The sequence below is a fragment of the Eleutherodactylus coqui genome, chromosome 8 (genome assembly GCF_035609145.1).
Source record: "Eleutherodactylus coqui strain aEleCoq1 chromosome 8, aEleCoq1.hap1, whole genome shotgun sequence".
In the NCBI taxonomy this organism is placed as follows: Eukaryota; Metazoa; Chordata; class Amphibia; order Anura; family Eleutherodactylidae; genus Eleutherodactylus; species Eleutherodactylus coqui.
The window spans coordinates 68,726,012-68,742,897 of NC_089844.1; the positions used below are offsets into that span (position 1 = coordinate 68,726,012).

General features: G+C 38.5%; 1 protein-coding gene across 1 annotated transcript in view; it reads left to right on the forward strand.

The window, feature by feature from the left end:
• The window catches only part of TTN (titin), a 266,817-nt gene that overhangs the window by 238,718 nt on the left and 11,213 nt on the right, over positions 1-16,886 (forward strand). The window contains exons 285-312 of the mRNA XM_066577800.1: positions 141-437; positions 614-901; positions 1,010-1,309; positions 1,402-1,704; positions 1,803-2,108; positions 2,219-3,985; positions 4,088-4,381; positions 4,702-4,989; positions 5,127-5,426; positions 5,533-7,599; positions 7,694-7,996; positions 8,425-8,730; positions 8,866-9,156; positions 9,254-9,553; positions 9,641-9,946; positions 10,220-10,525; positions 10,611-10,892; positions 11,010-11,603; positions 11,693-11,980; positions 12,067-12,366; positions 12,558-12,860; positions 13,276-13,578; positions 13,670-14,254; positions 14,359-14,664; positions 14,753-15,052; positions 15,174-15,749; positions 15,852-16,157; positions 16,262-16,855. Coding sequence (XP_066433897.1) covers positions 141-437; positions 614-901; positions 1,010-1,309; positions 1,402-1,704; positions 1,803-2,108; positions 2,219-3,985; positions 4,088-4,381; positions 4,702-4,989; positions 5,127-5,426; positions 5,533-7,599; positions 7,694-7,996; positions 8,425-8,730; positions 8,866-9,156; positions 9,254-9,553; positions 9,641-9,946; positions 10,220-10,525; positions 10,611-10,892; positions 11,010-11,603; positions 11,693-11,980; positions 12,067-12,366; positions 12,558-12,860; positions 13,276-13,578; positions 13,670-14,254; positions 14,359-14,664; positions 14,753-15,052; positions 15,174-15,749; positions 15,852-16,157; positions 16,262-16,855 — 12,759 coding nt within the window. The remainder of the gene's footprint in view (positions 1-140; positions 438-613; positions 902-1,009; positions 1,310-1,401; positions 1,705-1,802; positions 2,109-2,218; positions 3,986-4,087; positions 4,382-4,701; positions 4,990-5,126; positions 5,427-5,532; positions 7,600-7,693; positions 7,997-8,424; positions 8,731-8,865; positions 9,157-9,253; positions 9,554-9,640; positions 9,947-10,219; positions 10,526-10,610; positions 10,893-11,009; positions 11,604-11,692; positions 11,981-12,066; positions 12,367-12,557; positions 12,861-13,275; positions 13,579-13,669; positions 14,255-14,358; positions 14,665-14,752; positions 15,053-15,173; positions 15,750-15,851; positions 16,158-16,261; positions 16,856-16,886) is intronic.

The following is a 16,886-nucleotide window of genomic DNA, read 5'->3' on the forward strand; positions in this document are numbered from 1 at the left end:
GAACTGTTGAGCCAGTACCTATTTAGTAAGACTATGTAGATTTTTGCTGTCTATATTCGATTCATGCTTTCTAGCCTATAAATAAAAAAGAATTATATCATTAAAAAAATTAATAATTTTTCAACTTAATTTCTTTACAGAGCCTCCAAGAAACGTCCGTGTCACTGATATTTCAAAGGGCTCTGTGAGCTTGTCCTGGAAGAAACCGGCATATGATGGTGGCAGTAAAATCACTGGATACATGGTGGAAAAACGTGACCTACCAAATGGCCGGTTTAGTAAAGCTAGCTTTACTAATGTTATTGAAACACAATTTACAGTAACTGGCTTGACTCAAGGTTCTCAGTACGAGTTCCGAGTGTTTGCAAAGAATGCAGTTGGTTCTATCAGTAATCCATCTGAGGTGGCAGGACCTATCACTTGTGTTGATACTTATGGTAAGTGAGCTGACTTCATATAAGATAATCAGTATAATTTCCAACTTCATTTTATGTAATTAGTTACAAAGCTTTGAATGTCAAATTTGTTAGATAAGTTACTTGAGGAACTGCATTCTGTCAGTGAACAAGGTCTTTAACATGCAAATTTTATATATTTTCACACTTTTCTATAGGTGCACCTCAAATAGATGTGCCACCAGAATATACAGAGCTTGTCAAGTTCAAAGCTGGTGTGGCAGTGAAACTGACACTTGGTATTTCTGGCAAACCTCTGCCTACTATTGAATGGTTCAGAAATGGAAAGGAACTACAGACCAATGCTCAAATGTCAATTGAACACAGCAGTGAGTTTTCATCAATCCTCATTAAGGAGGCATCGCGAATCGACAGTGGACTTTATGAATTAAAACTGAAGAATGCCATGGGCTCTGCATCAGCAAGTGTCAGAGTACAAATACTTGGTATGTGTCCTAAAGAGAACTACTTCTTGAATGCTATGTCTTACTCTATTCTTTTTGCCTTTTTGTGTTTTGATTATTAATAAAGATTTTGTCTTGTCTTTTCTACAGATACGCCTGGTTCACCTGCAGGACCTATTCAATTTAGGACAGTCACAGCTGAAAAAATTTCTTTCATGTGGCAACCACCTTCAGATGATGGAGGCTCAAAGGTCACTCATTATATTGTGGAAAAACGTGAAACCAGCCGTGTTGTATGGTCTTTGATATCAGAAAAGCATGAGAGTTGTGACATAACAGTTACCAAACTCATTAAAGGAAATGAATACATATTCCGTGTTAGAGGTGTAAACAAATATGGAGTTGGAGAGTCTCTGGAATCTGACCCAGTTATAGCAAGAAATGCATTTGGTAAGTTATATTCATAGTCTTATATGCAGTCTTGTTTCATTAAAGTTATGTGATCTGGATACCTTAATAACAAATTTATTAAAATATTTTAGTTACACCTGGTCCTCCAAGTATTCCTGAAGCAACCTCAATTACCAAGAGTTCTATGACTGTAACCTGGTGTAGACCTACTGCAGATGGAGGAAGCGATATAAACGGATATTATTTGGAAAAACGTGACAAAAAGAGCTTGAGGTGGTTCAAAGTGATCAAAGAATCTATTCGCGACACAAGACAGAAAGTAACTGGACTTACAGAACAGGGTGAATATCAGTTCCGCGTCTGTGCAATTAATGCAGCAGGCCAAGGTCCATTCTCAGAAGCTTCCGAGTTATACAAAGCTGTTGATCCAATTGGTAAGCACATTTTCCTTGCATTCATACTATTGCATATCACTAATCACTGTAAAATTTTAAGAATAAACAATATTAATTAAGTATTTACTTTATTGTAGAAAAACCTGGGCAACCAACCAAACTGAAGATTGTGGATAGTACTAAGTCATCAGTTACTCTTAACTGGACTAAGCCAGTCTTTGATGGTGGAAGTCCAATCACAAGCTATATAGTGGAGATCAGAGAAGCAGATAATGAAGACTGGACTGTAGTTAGTGCTAAAGGAGAAGTCAGAACAACTGAATATGTGGTATCTTTGCTTAAACCTGGTATTAACTATTACTTCAGAGTATCAGCTGTAAATTCTGCTGGCCAGGGAAAGCCTATTGAGATGACAGAACCAGCACAAGCCAAAGACGTACTTGGTAAGTTGTGATATTTTCAAACATGTATTTTTTGGTCAATTTTCAGAAGCTTTAATTATGTCTCAGGCTTTTTGTCATTCTCATTATTTTTTATTTTTTTTGCTTTACAGAGGAACCAGAGATTGATTTGGATGTTGCCCTTAGAACATCCATTGTTGCAAAGGCAGGTGAAGATGTTCAGTTAATGATTCCCTTCAAAGGAAGACCTGCCCCAAGCGTAACATGGAGAAAGGGAGATAAAAACATTAACAATGATCCAAGATATAACATTCAGAATACTGAATCATCAACATTAGTTGATATTTCTCAAGTTACACGCAATGACACTGGAAAGTATGTTTTAACCATTGAAAATGGTGTTGGCCAGCCAAAATCAACATTTGTGACAGTTAAAGTGCTTGATACCCCCGCGGAGTGCCAGAAGCTACAAATCAAAAATGTTGCTCGAGGTACCGTTACACTGGTATGGGAACCTCCTCTTATAAATGGTGGAGCTGAAATCACTAACTATGTTATTGAAAAACGAGATTCAACCAAGAGAGCATGGGCTGCTGTTACAACTAAATGTTCTCACACATCTTTCAAGATGACTAACTTGTCAGAAAAAACCGCCTACTTTTTCAGGGTTATTGCAGAAAATGAGAATGGTTTAGGAGAGCCATGCAGCACAACAGAGCCCGTGAAAGCATCTGAAATCCCAGGACCAGTAAAAGATCTTACAATGAAAGATTCCACTAAAACATCTGTCACTCTTGCTTGGAGCAAACCTGATTACGATGGTGGCAGTCTTGTCAGTGAATATATAGTGGAAAGCAAACTGAAAGATGAAAAGGAATGGTCACATGCAGGAGTAAGCAAAGTATGTGTGCTTGAAGTTACCAAATTGAAGGAACTTTCAGTTATGGATTTCAGAGTTTCAGCTAAGAACGAGAAGGGATTGAGTGATGGAGCTATTATTGGGCCTATTACTGTTAAAGATTATATTATTGCACCTGAAGCAGATATCTCTGAAATACTTGGTGGACAAATCACTGTTCGTATTGGACACAATGTACACATTGAGTTGCCTTACAAGGGTAAACCAAAACCAAGTATATCCTGGTTAAAGGACAATATTCCTCTGAAAGAAAGTGAACATGTAAGATTTAAGAAAACAGAAGCCAAACTTAGCCTTAGTATCAAAAATGTCACAAAAGAAAATGGTGGGAAGTACACTTTGATTCTTGATAATGGCGTTAATCGTAAATCCTATGTAATCACAGTGATTACACTTGGCCCTCCATCTAAGCCAAAAGGACCTATTAGATTTGATGAAATAAGATCAGACAGCATCATTATATCATGGGATGCTCCAGATTATGATGGAGGAGGAGAAATTACATCATACAGCATTGAGAAACGCGAAACTTCTCAAACCAATTGGAAGATGGTTTGTTCCAGTGTTGCCAGAACAACGTTCAAGATTCCAAATCTTGTTAAAGAAACAGAATACCAATTTAGGGTGCGTGCTGAAAACAGATATGGAGTCAGCCCACCTCTTAACTCTGTTGATGTTATTGCTAAGCACCAATTTAGACCACCAGGACCACCTGGAAAGCCAGTTGTGTACAATATCACAAGTGATGGAATGTCTATTTCCTGGGATAAACCTGTATATGACGGAGGCTCTGAAATTATTGGTTTCCACGTAGAAAAGAAAGAAAGAAACAGCATCTTATGGCAAAAAGTTAACACTTCACCACTATCCAATCGTGAACATAGAATTACTGGGCTTATTGAGGGTCTTGACTACCAGTTCCGTGTCTTCGCTGAAAATACTGCTGGCTTTGGCCCAGTAAGTGAACCAAGCAAGCATACTCTGGCCGTGTCTCCTGTTGGTAAGTACAGCAAAAGATTTGTGTAGTCACTGAGAACAAATGTTTAATTATTTATAAATTTTACTAAAACCTAATTTAACCAAAAATATTATCTTTTTATAGATCCACCTGGAACACCTGACTACATTGATGTCACAAGGGAAACTATTACACTTAAATGGACCCCACCTTTGCGTGATGGTGGCAGTAAAATTGTGGCCTACAGCATTGAAAGACGCCAAGGCAATGAACGTTGGCTCAGATGCAACTTTACAGATGTTTCTGAATGTGAATATACAGTGACTGGACTGAGCCCAGGAGACCGTTTTGAATTTAGAATCCTTGCAAGAAATGCTGTTGGAACAATTAGCCCACCTTCACAATCTTCTGGCTTCATCATGACAAAAGATGAAAGCAGTAAGTATTATGCCATTAGCTTTATTTTTTCTAATTAGTATGAAAGTAGGATGGTAAGTGGTTAATTCCACATGTAGTTATTTTTATTCAGAAGTTTTGACTAGAAGAAAATAATATGTAATAAAATACTATGTATATCCCATTATCATGGCGACTCTTCTATACTTTATAGTTTAAAAACTATAGCAATAATCATCTCTAGATGCTCCACTTTGGAGTATGCATTTCATTTTACTAGTTGGGATTATTTATTTATATTATTTTATTCTGTTAAATTTCCTTGTATTTCAATATTTATTTAAAATATTTTCTTTTTATAGTTGCTCCTACCATTGAGTTTGGACCAGAGCACTTTGAAGGACTTGCTATTAAGGCTGGGGAAAGCATCAAAGTTAAAGCTTTGATTAAAGGACGACCTGTGCCTCAGGTTGTTTGGTTGAAAGATGGTAAAGAGATTGAAAAGAGGTTTGCAATGGAAATAAACAATGGAATTGGATATAGCACTATCTATGCCAGAGATGCTACACGTGACCATCGTGGTGTGTACACTGTAGAGGCCAAAAACTCATCAGGGACGAAGAAAGCCGAAATGACAATTAGGGTATTTGGTATGTATAGATTTCACAATTATTTCCAACATCCTTTATGTTCATGCAGAAATTCCATAAAATCCAAATGACATATAATGAGATCAAATAATAGCATTTTTTTGATGTTTCGGTATTGTCTATTTTTTTTTCACCAGATACACCTGGACCAGTTGGTGGACCTATAAGATTCAGCAACATTAGTGGCGAAAAGTTAACCTTGTGGTGGGATCCCCCTGATAATGATGGTTGCGCTGCCATAACTCATTATGTAATTGAAAAACGAGAGACCAGCAGATTGTCTTGGGCCCTTGTTACAGACCAATGTGATGCTTGCTCATACACAGTTGCTAAATTAATCAAAGGAAATGAGTATCAGTTCCGTATCTCAGCGGCTAACAAGTTTGGAGTTGGAAAACCTCTTGACTCAGATGCTGTCATTGCACAGATACAATACAGTAAGTCAGAACTGTACAGAAGCTGAAATTGAACAGATGGCCGGTACATAAGTTTTAATAAGTATAGAAATAATATGTTGATAATACTTTTATTCTTGTTTCACAGCTGTTCCAGATGCACCAGGAGTACCAGATTCCACTCATGTGACTGGAGACAGCATTACAGTAACATGGGCAAGACCAAAATCTGATGGTGGAAATGAAATAAAGCACTATATCTTGGAAAGAAGAGAAAAGAAGAGCTTAAGATGGGTTAAAGTATCCAGCAAGAAGCCCATCACTGAGACCAGATATAGAGTAACTGGCCTGGTTGAAGGAAATGAATATGAATTCCGTGTAGTGGCTGAAAATAATGCAGGACTTGGAGAACCAAGTGGAATATCCAGACTAATTAAATGCAAAGAGCCTGTAAATCCACCTAGCGCTCCTAGTATTGTAAAAGTCAGTGACACTACCAAAACATCAGTAAGCCTAGAATGGACAAGACCAGCATTTGATGGTGGCATGGAAATTATTGGATACATTATTGAAATGTGCAAAGCTGATCTTGGTGAATGGCACAAAGTGAACGCAGAAGCTGTAGTAGCCACAAAATATACAATTGTGGATCTTGAGGCTGGTGAAAACTACAAGTTTAGAGTTTCTGCTGTGAATGGAGCAGGCAAAGGAGACAGTTGTGAAGTTCCTGCTACAGTACAAACTACTGATAGACTAACATCTCCAGAAATAGATATTGATGCCAACTTTAAACAGACACACATTGTAAGAGCTGGGGCAAGCATTCGTCTCTTTATCGCATACAAAGGTAGACCCACACCAACTGCTATCTGGACAAAGCCAGACTCTGACCTTAGCATAAGGGCTGATATTCATACTACAGACTCATTCAGCACCCTGACAGTGGAAGACTGTAACAGATATGATTCTGGCAAGTACACAATGACTGTAGAGAACAACGGTGGCAGAAAGGCTATCACATTTACTGTGAAGGTACTTGATTCCCCTGGACCACCAGGCCCACTTACATTCAAGGATGTGACAAGAGGATCTATTAACTTGTTATGGGATGCTCCTACCAATGACGGAGGTGCACGTATTCACCATTATGTAGTGCAGAAACGCGAAGCAAGCCGTCGCAGCTGGCAAGAAGTCAGTGAAAAGTGCACTAGGCAAATAATTAAGGTTACCGATCTTTTGCAAGGTCAACCATACTACTTCCGAGTTTTAGCAGAAAATGAATATGGTTTAGGAGAGGCATATGAAACACCAGAACCCATTGTCGCTACAGAAGAGCCAGCACCACCAAAGAGATTAGACATTATAGATACAAGCAAGTCATCTGTAACATTAGCTTGGCTTAAACCTGAGCATGATGGTGGAAGCCGTATATCCTCTTATCTGATTGAAATGAAACAGAAAGGATCAGATCACTGGGTTGATGCTGGTCAAACAAAACTTTTAACATTGACAATTAATAATCTTATAGAAAATACTGAATATGAGTTCCGTGTTCGTGCCAAGAATGATGCAGGATACAGTGAGCCAAGAGAAGCCTTCGCATCCGTCATTATTAAGGAACCACAAATTGAGCCTACAGCTGATTTGAGTGGTATCACCAGACAACTTATCACTTGCAAAACCGGAAGCAATTTCACAATTGACATACCAATTAGTGGTCGTCCAGCACCAAAGGTTACCTGGAAATTAGAGGAAATGCGACTCAAGGAAACTGACAGAGTAAGCATTAAGACAACAAAAGATAGAACAACCCTTACTGTCAAGGACAGCATGAGAGGAGACTCTGGAAAATACTACCTGACACTTGAAAATACAGCTGGTGTGAAAACATTCACCGTCACAGTAATAGTGATTGGAAGACCAGGTTCTGTCCCCGGACCTATTGAAGTTTCCTCTGTAGCTGCTGAATCCTGTGTATTGTCTTGGAGTGAACCTGAAGATAATGGTGGAACTGACATCACCAACTACATTGTTGAAAAACGTGAATCTGGCACAACATCCTGGCAGCTTGTAAACTCCAGTGTAAAACGTACCCAGATCAAAGTTACCCATCTTACCAAATACATGGAGTATACCTTCCGCGTCAGTGCAGAAAACAGGTTTGGCGTCAGCAAGCCTCATGAATCTGCACCTATTGTTGCGGAACATCCTTTTGGTAAGGATACATTTCATATTGATACATATTGTTATGTTGTATAGTTAATGTTTGTATATATATAACAGGATAATCTTGCATTACTTTTAAATAGTACCACCAAGCCCACCAACTAGACCAGAAGTATACTCTGTTTCTGCCAATGCCATGGGCATCAAATGGGAAGAACCATATCATGATGGTGGCAGCAAAGTTACAGGATACTGGATTGAGAAGAAAGAACGTAACACCATCCTGTGGGTGAAGGATAACAAGATCCCATGCTTTGATTGCAATTACAAAGTATCAGGATTGGTTGAAGGTTTGGAGTATCAGTTCAGAACATATGCTTTGAATGCTGCTGGCATCAGCAAAGCCAGTGAAGCCTCAAGACCTGTAATGGCTCAGAATCCAGTTGGTGAGTAAATTGTACCCTGCTATTTCAGATACTTATTTTAAAACTTGCATAATACAGAGAAACTTCTGCAAAAGACCACCTCTTTGAAAAGATCAATGCCTCATCCAGATCATACTTCCTGTGGCAAATTTTCAGATCCACCATATATTATGCGTACTGGGAAAATTCTTTGAGAATAACACCCCATAGAATACTACTTTACAATGCAGTGTTGGGTGGTAGTTTCACTGTGTATGCATCGGCTCTGATAGATTACTGTATAGCTGAAATATATTAATTCAAAATATAATTTACTTTCCATTCAGCATAGACTTTTGAGGCATGTGCAGGATGTCAAAACCTTAGATGTACATATGATGAAAATATTCTATTTTATGTATTTCACACAATCTGCAGTTCTAACACCATATGCTTCTTTGTGTTTAAAGATCCACCAGGCAGACCAGAAGTAACAGATGTTACAAGATCTTCAGTGGCGCTGAGCTGGTCTTCTCCTCTTTATGATGGTGGAAGCAAAATTGTGGGTTATATAGTGGAACGCAAACCATACACCGATACTGGAGACGGCCGTTGGCTGAAATGTAACTACACGACGGTTTCAGAAAATTTCTTCAATGTGACAGCTCTTAGTGAAGATGAAGTTTATGAGTTCCGGGTGCTTGCCAAGAATGCCTCTGGTGTAATAAGTCAGCCATCACAGTCCACTGGTGCAGTTACTTGCAAAGATGAATATTGTGAGTACTTGCATAGATGTTTATTTTCTTTCAAACATAATCAATGATAACATGTAATAAATAATGCAAGTTCACGCCAACTACTTTAATTTTCATTCAATCATTAAAATAATTGCATCTGTTTTGTTACTTTAGCACCTCCTAAAGCGGAACTTGACAGCAAACTACAAGGAGATGTTGTTACCGTGAGAGCAGGTTCTGATCTTGTACTTGATGCATCTATTGGTGGCAAACCAGAACCTAAAGTGTTCTGGTCAAAGGGAGACAAAGAACTGGAACTCAGTGAGAAAATCTCTCTACAATACACGAGCAAGCGTGCCGTGGCAATCGTCAAATTCTGCGACAGAAGTGATACTGGGAAATACACTCTAACAGTTAAAAATGCAAGTGGAACAAAGTCTGTTACTGTGCTTGTTAAAGTACTTGGTAAGTCTGTCCATATAGAATCCCATCAGCTGTACTGAACAAAATCATTCTATAAAAAGTGATCTAATAACACAATTATTGTTATTTTCCTTTTTAGATTCTCCAGGTGCTTGTGCAGGCAAAATCAATATCAGTAGAGTTACAGAAGAGAAATGCACCCTTGCATGGAATCTACCACAAGAAGATGGAGGTGCTGAAATAACTCACTACATTGTTGAACGACGTGAAACCAGCCGTCTCAACTGGGCTATTGTTGAACCCGAGTGCCTGACTCTTTCATGCAATGTAACCAGGTTGATAAAGAACAATGAATATATATTCCGTGTAAGAGCAGTTAACAAGTATGGACCAGGTCTTCCAATTGAGTCTGAACCCATCATTGCTAGAAATACATTCAGTAAGTAGAATATTCGAATTCCACTGGTTAACTGGAAAGTGTTTTAGGAAATGTTTGAAAAATACTAAATCATTCATATTTTAACAGCTATACCTTCACCACCTGGTGCACCTGAAGCTGTTGGAGTTGGCAAGGAGCATGTCATTATTCAATGGCTTAAACCAGAATCAGATGGCGGTAGTGAAATCAGCACCTACATTGTAGACAAAAGGGAGAAGAAGAGTGTGAGGTGGACAAGAGTGAACAGAGACTACACCATTTATGACACACGCTTGAAGATCACTGGCTTATTGGAAGGCAGTGACTACCAATTCCGTGTTAGTGCAGTTAATGCAGCTGGAAACAGCGAACCTAGTGAATCATCTCCATATGTCCTGTGCAAAGACCCTACCTGTAAGTATTTTAAGAGATTTCACAAAACTTTTGATATATAATAGTAAGGCATTTACAAAGTACCAAACCGAATATTGAATTAAAAATAAAGGAGCAAATTAGATATTTAAAGGATTACTTGTGGAAACTCTTACCTTAATCTGAACTTAAATGGTTGTTTTTAGGACACCAGAAGTTGCAATTAAACCTTAACATGCTAAACTTGTAACTTCGGTAAATGTACACTTAAAGTGAGGTTGCTGAAATAAAATGTTTGATTTTATTTGCTTTTAGACACTCCAGCACCCCCATCTGTTCCAAGAGTTGTGGACACAACTAAGCAGAGTATCAGCTTGGCATGGTCTAAGCCTTTGTATGATGGAGGCTCTGATATCATAGGTTATATTCTTGAGGTGCAAGACGAAGGTACTAAACAGTGGTACAGACCATATACTGCTGCTTTCCTGAGAAACCCAGAGTTTACAGTGACAGGTTTAAAGACAAGCATAAAATACCGCTTCAGAGTTGCAACTATAAATGCTAATGGCTCAAGTGAATTTAGTGAATCGACAGCTGAAATTGAGCCAGTTGAAAGAATAGGTAATGTATATGAAGAAAACAAAAATCAATCTGGATACTCTATGCATATTTCATGATATTTATTAATTACATGTATTTTTTTTAGAAATCCCTGACTTGGAGCTGGCTGATGACCTTAAAAAGATTGTTACAGTCAGAGCTGGCTGCTCTTTGCGTCTCATGGTATCTGTGTCTGGAAGACCAATTCCAACAATCACATGGAGAAAAGAAGGTGTTGATCTTGCAAGCCGAGCCATCATTGATATTACAGACAGCTATACCTTACTTGTAATTGACAAGGTGAACAGATATGATGCTGGAAAATATATTATTGAGGCTGTCAACCAATCTGGAAAGAAATCAGCAACAGTTGTTGTGAAGGTTTATGGTAAGACACAATTAAAAAGTAGTACCAGTGCTTTCACAATTAATTAAAATTTTGAATGGTTTTACAATTAATACCAAATATGCTTCTAATTTGCAACATATCATATTTTTTCCCCAGATTCTCCAGGCCCTTGTGCCTCAGTAAAGGTAAAAGAAGTCTCCCGAGATTCAGTCACAATCACTTGGGATGTGCCAAAACTGGATGGTGGAGCCCCAGTTAATAACTACATCATTGAAAGACGTGAAGCCGCCATGAGAGCATTCAAGACAGTAACTACAAAATGTAATAAGACAATTTACAGAATAACTGGTCTGGTAGAAGGCCTGATGTATTACTTTAGAGTTTTGCCAGAAAACATGTATGGAATTGGTGAACCTTGTGAAACAGCTGATGCAATGTTAGTGTCTGAAGTCCCAATGGTACCACAAAGACTGGAGGTTTCTGATGTTACTAAATCTACAGTATCTCTGGCATGGGAGAAACCTCTACACGATGGTGGCAGCAGACTAACTGGCTATGTTATTGAAGCTTGTAGAGCTGGAACAGACAAATGGATGAAAGTTGCAAATTTGAAACCAACAGTACTTGATTACACTGTTACATCACTAAATGAAGGTGAACAGTATCTGTTCCGAGTCAGAGCACAAAACCAAAAGGGTGTTTCTGAACCACAAGAGATTGTAACTGCAATTACTGTTCAAGACCAAAAAGGTAAAACAATCATTTCAAATGCAATTCATTACATTGACTTTGTTTATGAGCTATGTAAGTTTTGTGACTTACCCTGTTTCTTTCCATAGTGCTGCCTTCCATTGATCTGGCTGGAATTCCTCAGAGGACAGTGCATGTACCATGTGGCAGACCGATTGAGCTTGCATTACCAATTCATGGTCGTCCTCCCCCTGCAGTATCATGGTTCTTTGCAGGATCCAAGATAAAGGAGGTTGACCGTGTTAAGATTGAAACTGTGAATAAAGTAGCCAAACTAACCATTCGTGAAACCACTATCAATGATACTGGAGATTATACACTTGAGCTTAAAAATACAAGTGGAACAGTCACTGAAACAATTAAAGTTATCATTCTTGGTGAGTACAGCTCTTTTTTCATTAAAACAGAAAAAAACAAGAGATTATTTCTATCTAAATAATTAACATTTTCTTCTTGGCAACAGACAAGCCTGGACCACCTGTTGGACCAATTTCTATTGATGAAATTGATGCCACATCAGTGTCTGTTTCATGGCAACCACCACTGATGGATGGCGGAGCTACGATTAGCGGCTATGTTGTGGAACAACGAGATGCTCACCGTCCTGGATGGTTACCAGTTTCTGAGTCTGTTACAAGACCATTATACAAATTCACAAGACTCATTGAAGGCACTGAATATGTGTTCAGAGTGGCTGCTACAAATCGCTTTGGCATTGGTTCCTATTTACAATCTGAAGTTGTGGAATGCAAGAGCAGTATAAGTAAGTACATTCCATATATCCTGTACATATACTAATACCAAGATTTTTTTTTTTATTACATTAAAAACTTTCAAGTAACTAATAAAAAGTGCACCAAATGAATAAATTGGTACTTATTTGTGTGACACATGCTGAGTTGGGCTATATTCCTAATGGCTAACTGACCATTGGTACATTATGTCTTATTTCAGGCATTCCTGGACCACCAGAGACTCCACAGGTGTTTGATGTTTCACGTGATGGTATGACCTTAACTTGGAACCAACCAGATGAAGACGGTGGATCACAGATTGTTGGTTATATTATAGAACGCAAAGAGGTCAGAGCTGATCGATGGGTCCGTGCAAATAAAGTGCCCGTGACAATGACACGCTATCGGTCTACTGGACTTATTGAAGGCTTGGAATATGAACATCGTGTTACAGCTATAAATGCCAGAGGTGTTGGAAAACCAAGTCGTTCTTCTAAACCTGCAGTTGCTATGGATCCAATAGGTATGTTAAGCTAAGAGATACTTTTTAAGTTGCTTGATATGCTTTGTAGTTTCTTTGTGAAGTATAGAAAAAACATTACATTAATGAAGTGAAAAAAATTATTTGTATGAAGTGTTTGTAACGTGGCTGCCCAGTTGGAGAAAATGTAGCATTACATGTGAACCATCCAAGTAGTTGTAATACAGGGTTACATTAAGTACTCCAAAGGAAGAGGCAGATTTGTAGTCGTATTCTACTTTGGCTAATAGAAGAGGATTTCAAGAACAACATCCTCCTCTATGACATCCATATGCCGTAATAAGTGATATGACAACACTTTTATTAAGCAAGAGTAATCATGGTCCATAAAAAGGGTGTGGTATACAATCTTACAATAAAATTCCTAAACTGATATATTTTCAATTGTATTTTACAGCTCCTCCTGCCAAGCCTCAGAATCCAAGAGTTACTGATACAACAAGAACATCTGTTTCATTGGCATGGAGTCCACCAGAAGAGGAAGGAGGATCTAAAGTCAGTGGTTACTTAATCGAAATGCAAAAGATTGACCAATTTGAATGGACTAAATGCAATACAACGCCAACTAAAATCTGTGAATATACCCTTACTCACTTACCACAAGGAGCAGAGTATAGATTCCGTGTTATGGCATGCAATGCTGGAGGACCTGGAGAACCAGCAGATGTTCCAGGAACTGTTAAAATCACTGAAATGCTTGGTAAGACTGGGAAATAACCATTTGACAAGATTATAAATTCAAATGAAAACATTTGCAAATTAATTGCGTAATTTTTTTTTTTCGTTTACAGCATATCCTGATTATGAATTGGATGATAAATACCAAGAAGGTCTTGTTGTAAGACAAGGCAGTGCAATTAGAATATCAATACCAATAAAAGGCAAACCCATCCCAATATGTAAATGGACTAAGGAAGGCCGAGATGTAAGCTCACGAGCAATGATCGCAACTTCTGAGACTCACACTGAACTTGTCATCAAAGATGCTGTCAGAGAGGACACTGGAACATACGACTTGTTTCTTGAAAACAAATGTGGCAAAAAGGCAGTTTACATTAAGGTCAGAGTTATTGGAAGCCCAGATACTCCCGAAGGACCTCTGGAATATGATGACATCCAGGCTCGCTCTGTGAGAGTAAGCTGGAGAGCTCCTGCTGATGATGGTGGCTCTGACATCTTTGGCTACATTGTGGAAAGACGAGAAGTACCAAAGACCGCTTGGTGTACAGTTGATTCACGTGTGAAAGGAACATCTTTGGTTGTGAAGGGACTCAAAGAAAATGTAGAATATCATTTCCGTGTGTCATGTGAAAACCAGTTTGGTGTTAGTCGCTCACTAAAATCAGAGGAGCCTGTTATACCAAAGACACAACTCAGTATGTATTAATTGTTTCTAGAATATATAAAAGTTGTAAATCATGTTAATAAATGTTATAGATTATAATATATATGTGCTAACATTGTACTTATTAAATTACAGATGTACCAGAACCTCCAAGCAACCCACCAGAAATTGTGGATGTCACAAAGAGCTCAGTCAGCTTATCTTGGTCCCGTCCTAGAGATGATGGTGGTTCTCGAGTCACAGGATACTATATTGAACGCAAAGAGTCAACCACAGATAAATGGGTTAGACACAATAAGACACAAATTACCACAACTATGTATACCATCACTGGACTTGTTCCAGATGCTGAATATCAGTTCCGTGTCATTGCACAAAACGATATAGGACTCAGCGAGCCAACCCCAGCATCTGACTCGGTTGTCTGTAAAGATCCATTTGGTAAGTGTATCAAATATTTGATAAAATGTTTTACCATAACCAATATAAAGAATGTGGGAAAAATACAATTATCCTTTTTACTTAACAGACAAACCAAGCCAACCAGGTGACATTGAAATTACATCTGTATCAAAGGATAGTATAACATTGCAATGGGAAAAACCAGAGTGCGATGGAGGTAAAGAGATCCTTGGATACTGGGTTGAATACAGACAGTCTGGAGACAGCGCCTGGAAGAAATGCAATAAAGAGCGCATCAAGGACAGGCAGTTCACTGTGGGTGGCCTACTGGAAGCTACTGAGTATGAATTCAGAGTATTTGCAGAAAATGAAACTGGAATTAGCCGACCTCGTAGAACAGCAGTGACTGTGAAAACTAAACTTACCTGTAAGTTTTATATAAACAGTATTTTACTGAAATGAATTTTTGCCTACTGTATAGTGCAGTAAATTTATGTAAGGTAGCAAGTTCTGGTTGCCAAAATTCATTTACAATTTCTTTTATACAGCTGGGGAAGCTCCTGGTCTACGACAAGAAATAAAAGAAGTCACAACCAAATTAGGTGAAAGTGGCAAATTAACCTGCCAGATCGTTGGTAGACCATTGCCTGACATCAAATGGTATCGCTTTGGCAAAGAATTGGTACAAAGCCGCAAGTACAAAATGTCCTCAGATGGGCGTACTCACACACTTACTGTCTTGACTGAAGAGCAGGAAGATGAAGGACTCTACAGTTGTGTTGCAGTTAATGATGCTGGAGAAATTGAAACAAGTGGTAAACTACTTTTGGAAGCCACTCCACAATTTCATCCAGGATTCCCTCTGAAGGAGAAATATTATGGAGCAGTGGGCACAACTCTTCGCCTTCATGTGGCATATATTGGACGTCCTGTACCAGCAATTACATGGTTCTATGGCAAAAAACTATTGAAGTCTTCTGAAGATATCACCATTGAGAATACGGAACATTATACCCACCTTGTCATCAAGAATGTGCAGCACAAGACTCATGCTGGCAAATACAGGGTGCAACTAAGCAACATTTTTGGAACAGTTGACACAGTTCTTAATGTTGAAATACAAGGTATGTTATTGCTTAGTAAAACACAAGGCTGTTAATGAAATCATTTTGAGTCTTACTGTGTGAAATATAATTAAACTTAAAAAAATGTCTCTTTTTCCACAGATAAACCAGATAAACCCACGGGTCCAATAGTTGTTGATGCTTTACTGAAAAATTCAGTTGTAATCAGCTGGAAGCCACCAGAAGATGATGGTGGATCAATGGTGACTAACTATGTAGTGGAACGCAGAGAAGCTAAGGAAGGTGAAGAGTGGCAGCTAGTATCTTCTGCAATTTCTGGAACTACATGCCGCATTGTTAATCTAACTGAAAATGCTGGCTATTACTTCCGTGTTTCTGCTCAGAACTTATATGGCATCAGTGAACCTTTGGAAGTACCATCTATTGTTGTAATCAAGAGTCCATTTGGTGAGTAGAGTTGCCGTAATAGATAAAGCAGACATAGCATATGAAAGCAACTTATTTTTAAGAGTAGAAAAGTGTTACTAAAGTATTCAAATCTTAAATTGCAGAAAAACCAGGGACCCCAGCTAAACCAGTGGTTACGGCCATCACAAAGGATTCCTGCGTTGTTTCATGGAAACCACCAGCCAGTGATGGTGGTGCAAAGATTACAAATTACTATCTTGAGAAACGTGAGAAGAAGCAGAACAAATGGATTTCTGTGACAACAGAGGAAATTCATGAAACCGTGTATTCTGTTATGGCTCTCATTGAAGATCTTGAATATGAGTTCCGTGTTAAATGTGAAAATCTTGGAGGTGAAAGTGAATGGAGTGAAATATCCGACCCCATTGTTCCTAAATCTGATGTACCAATTCGTGCTCCACAGTTTAAGGAAGAACTGAGAAACCTAAATGTTAAATACAGGAGCACAGCTACATTTGTCTGCAAAGTTACTGGCCATCCCAAGCCTGTTGTTAAATGGTTTAAACAAGGAAAAGAGATTCTTCCAGATGGAGAAAAGGTGAAGCTGCAAGAATTTAAGGGTGGATATTATCAACTTGTTATCACAAATGTCTTTGAAGATGATGCTACAGTTTACCAAATTAGAGCAACCAACCAAGGAGGGTCGATTTCTTCTACAGCTGCCTTGGATGTGGAAGGTAAACACAATTTTTAACTGTCTTTTAGCGT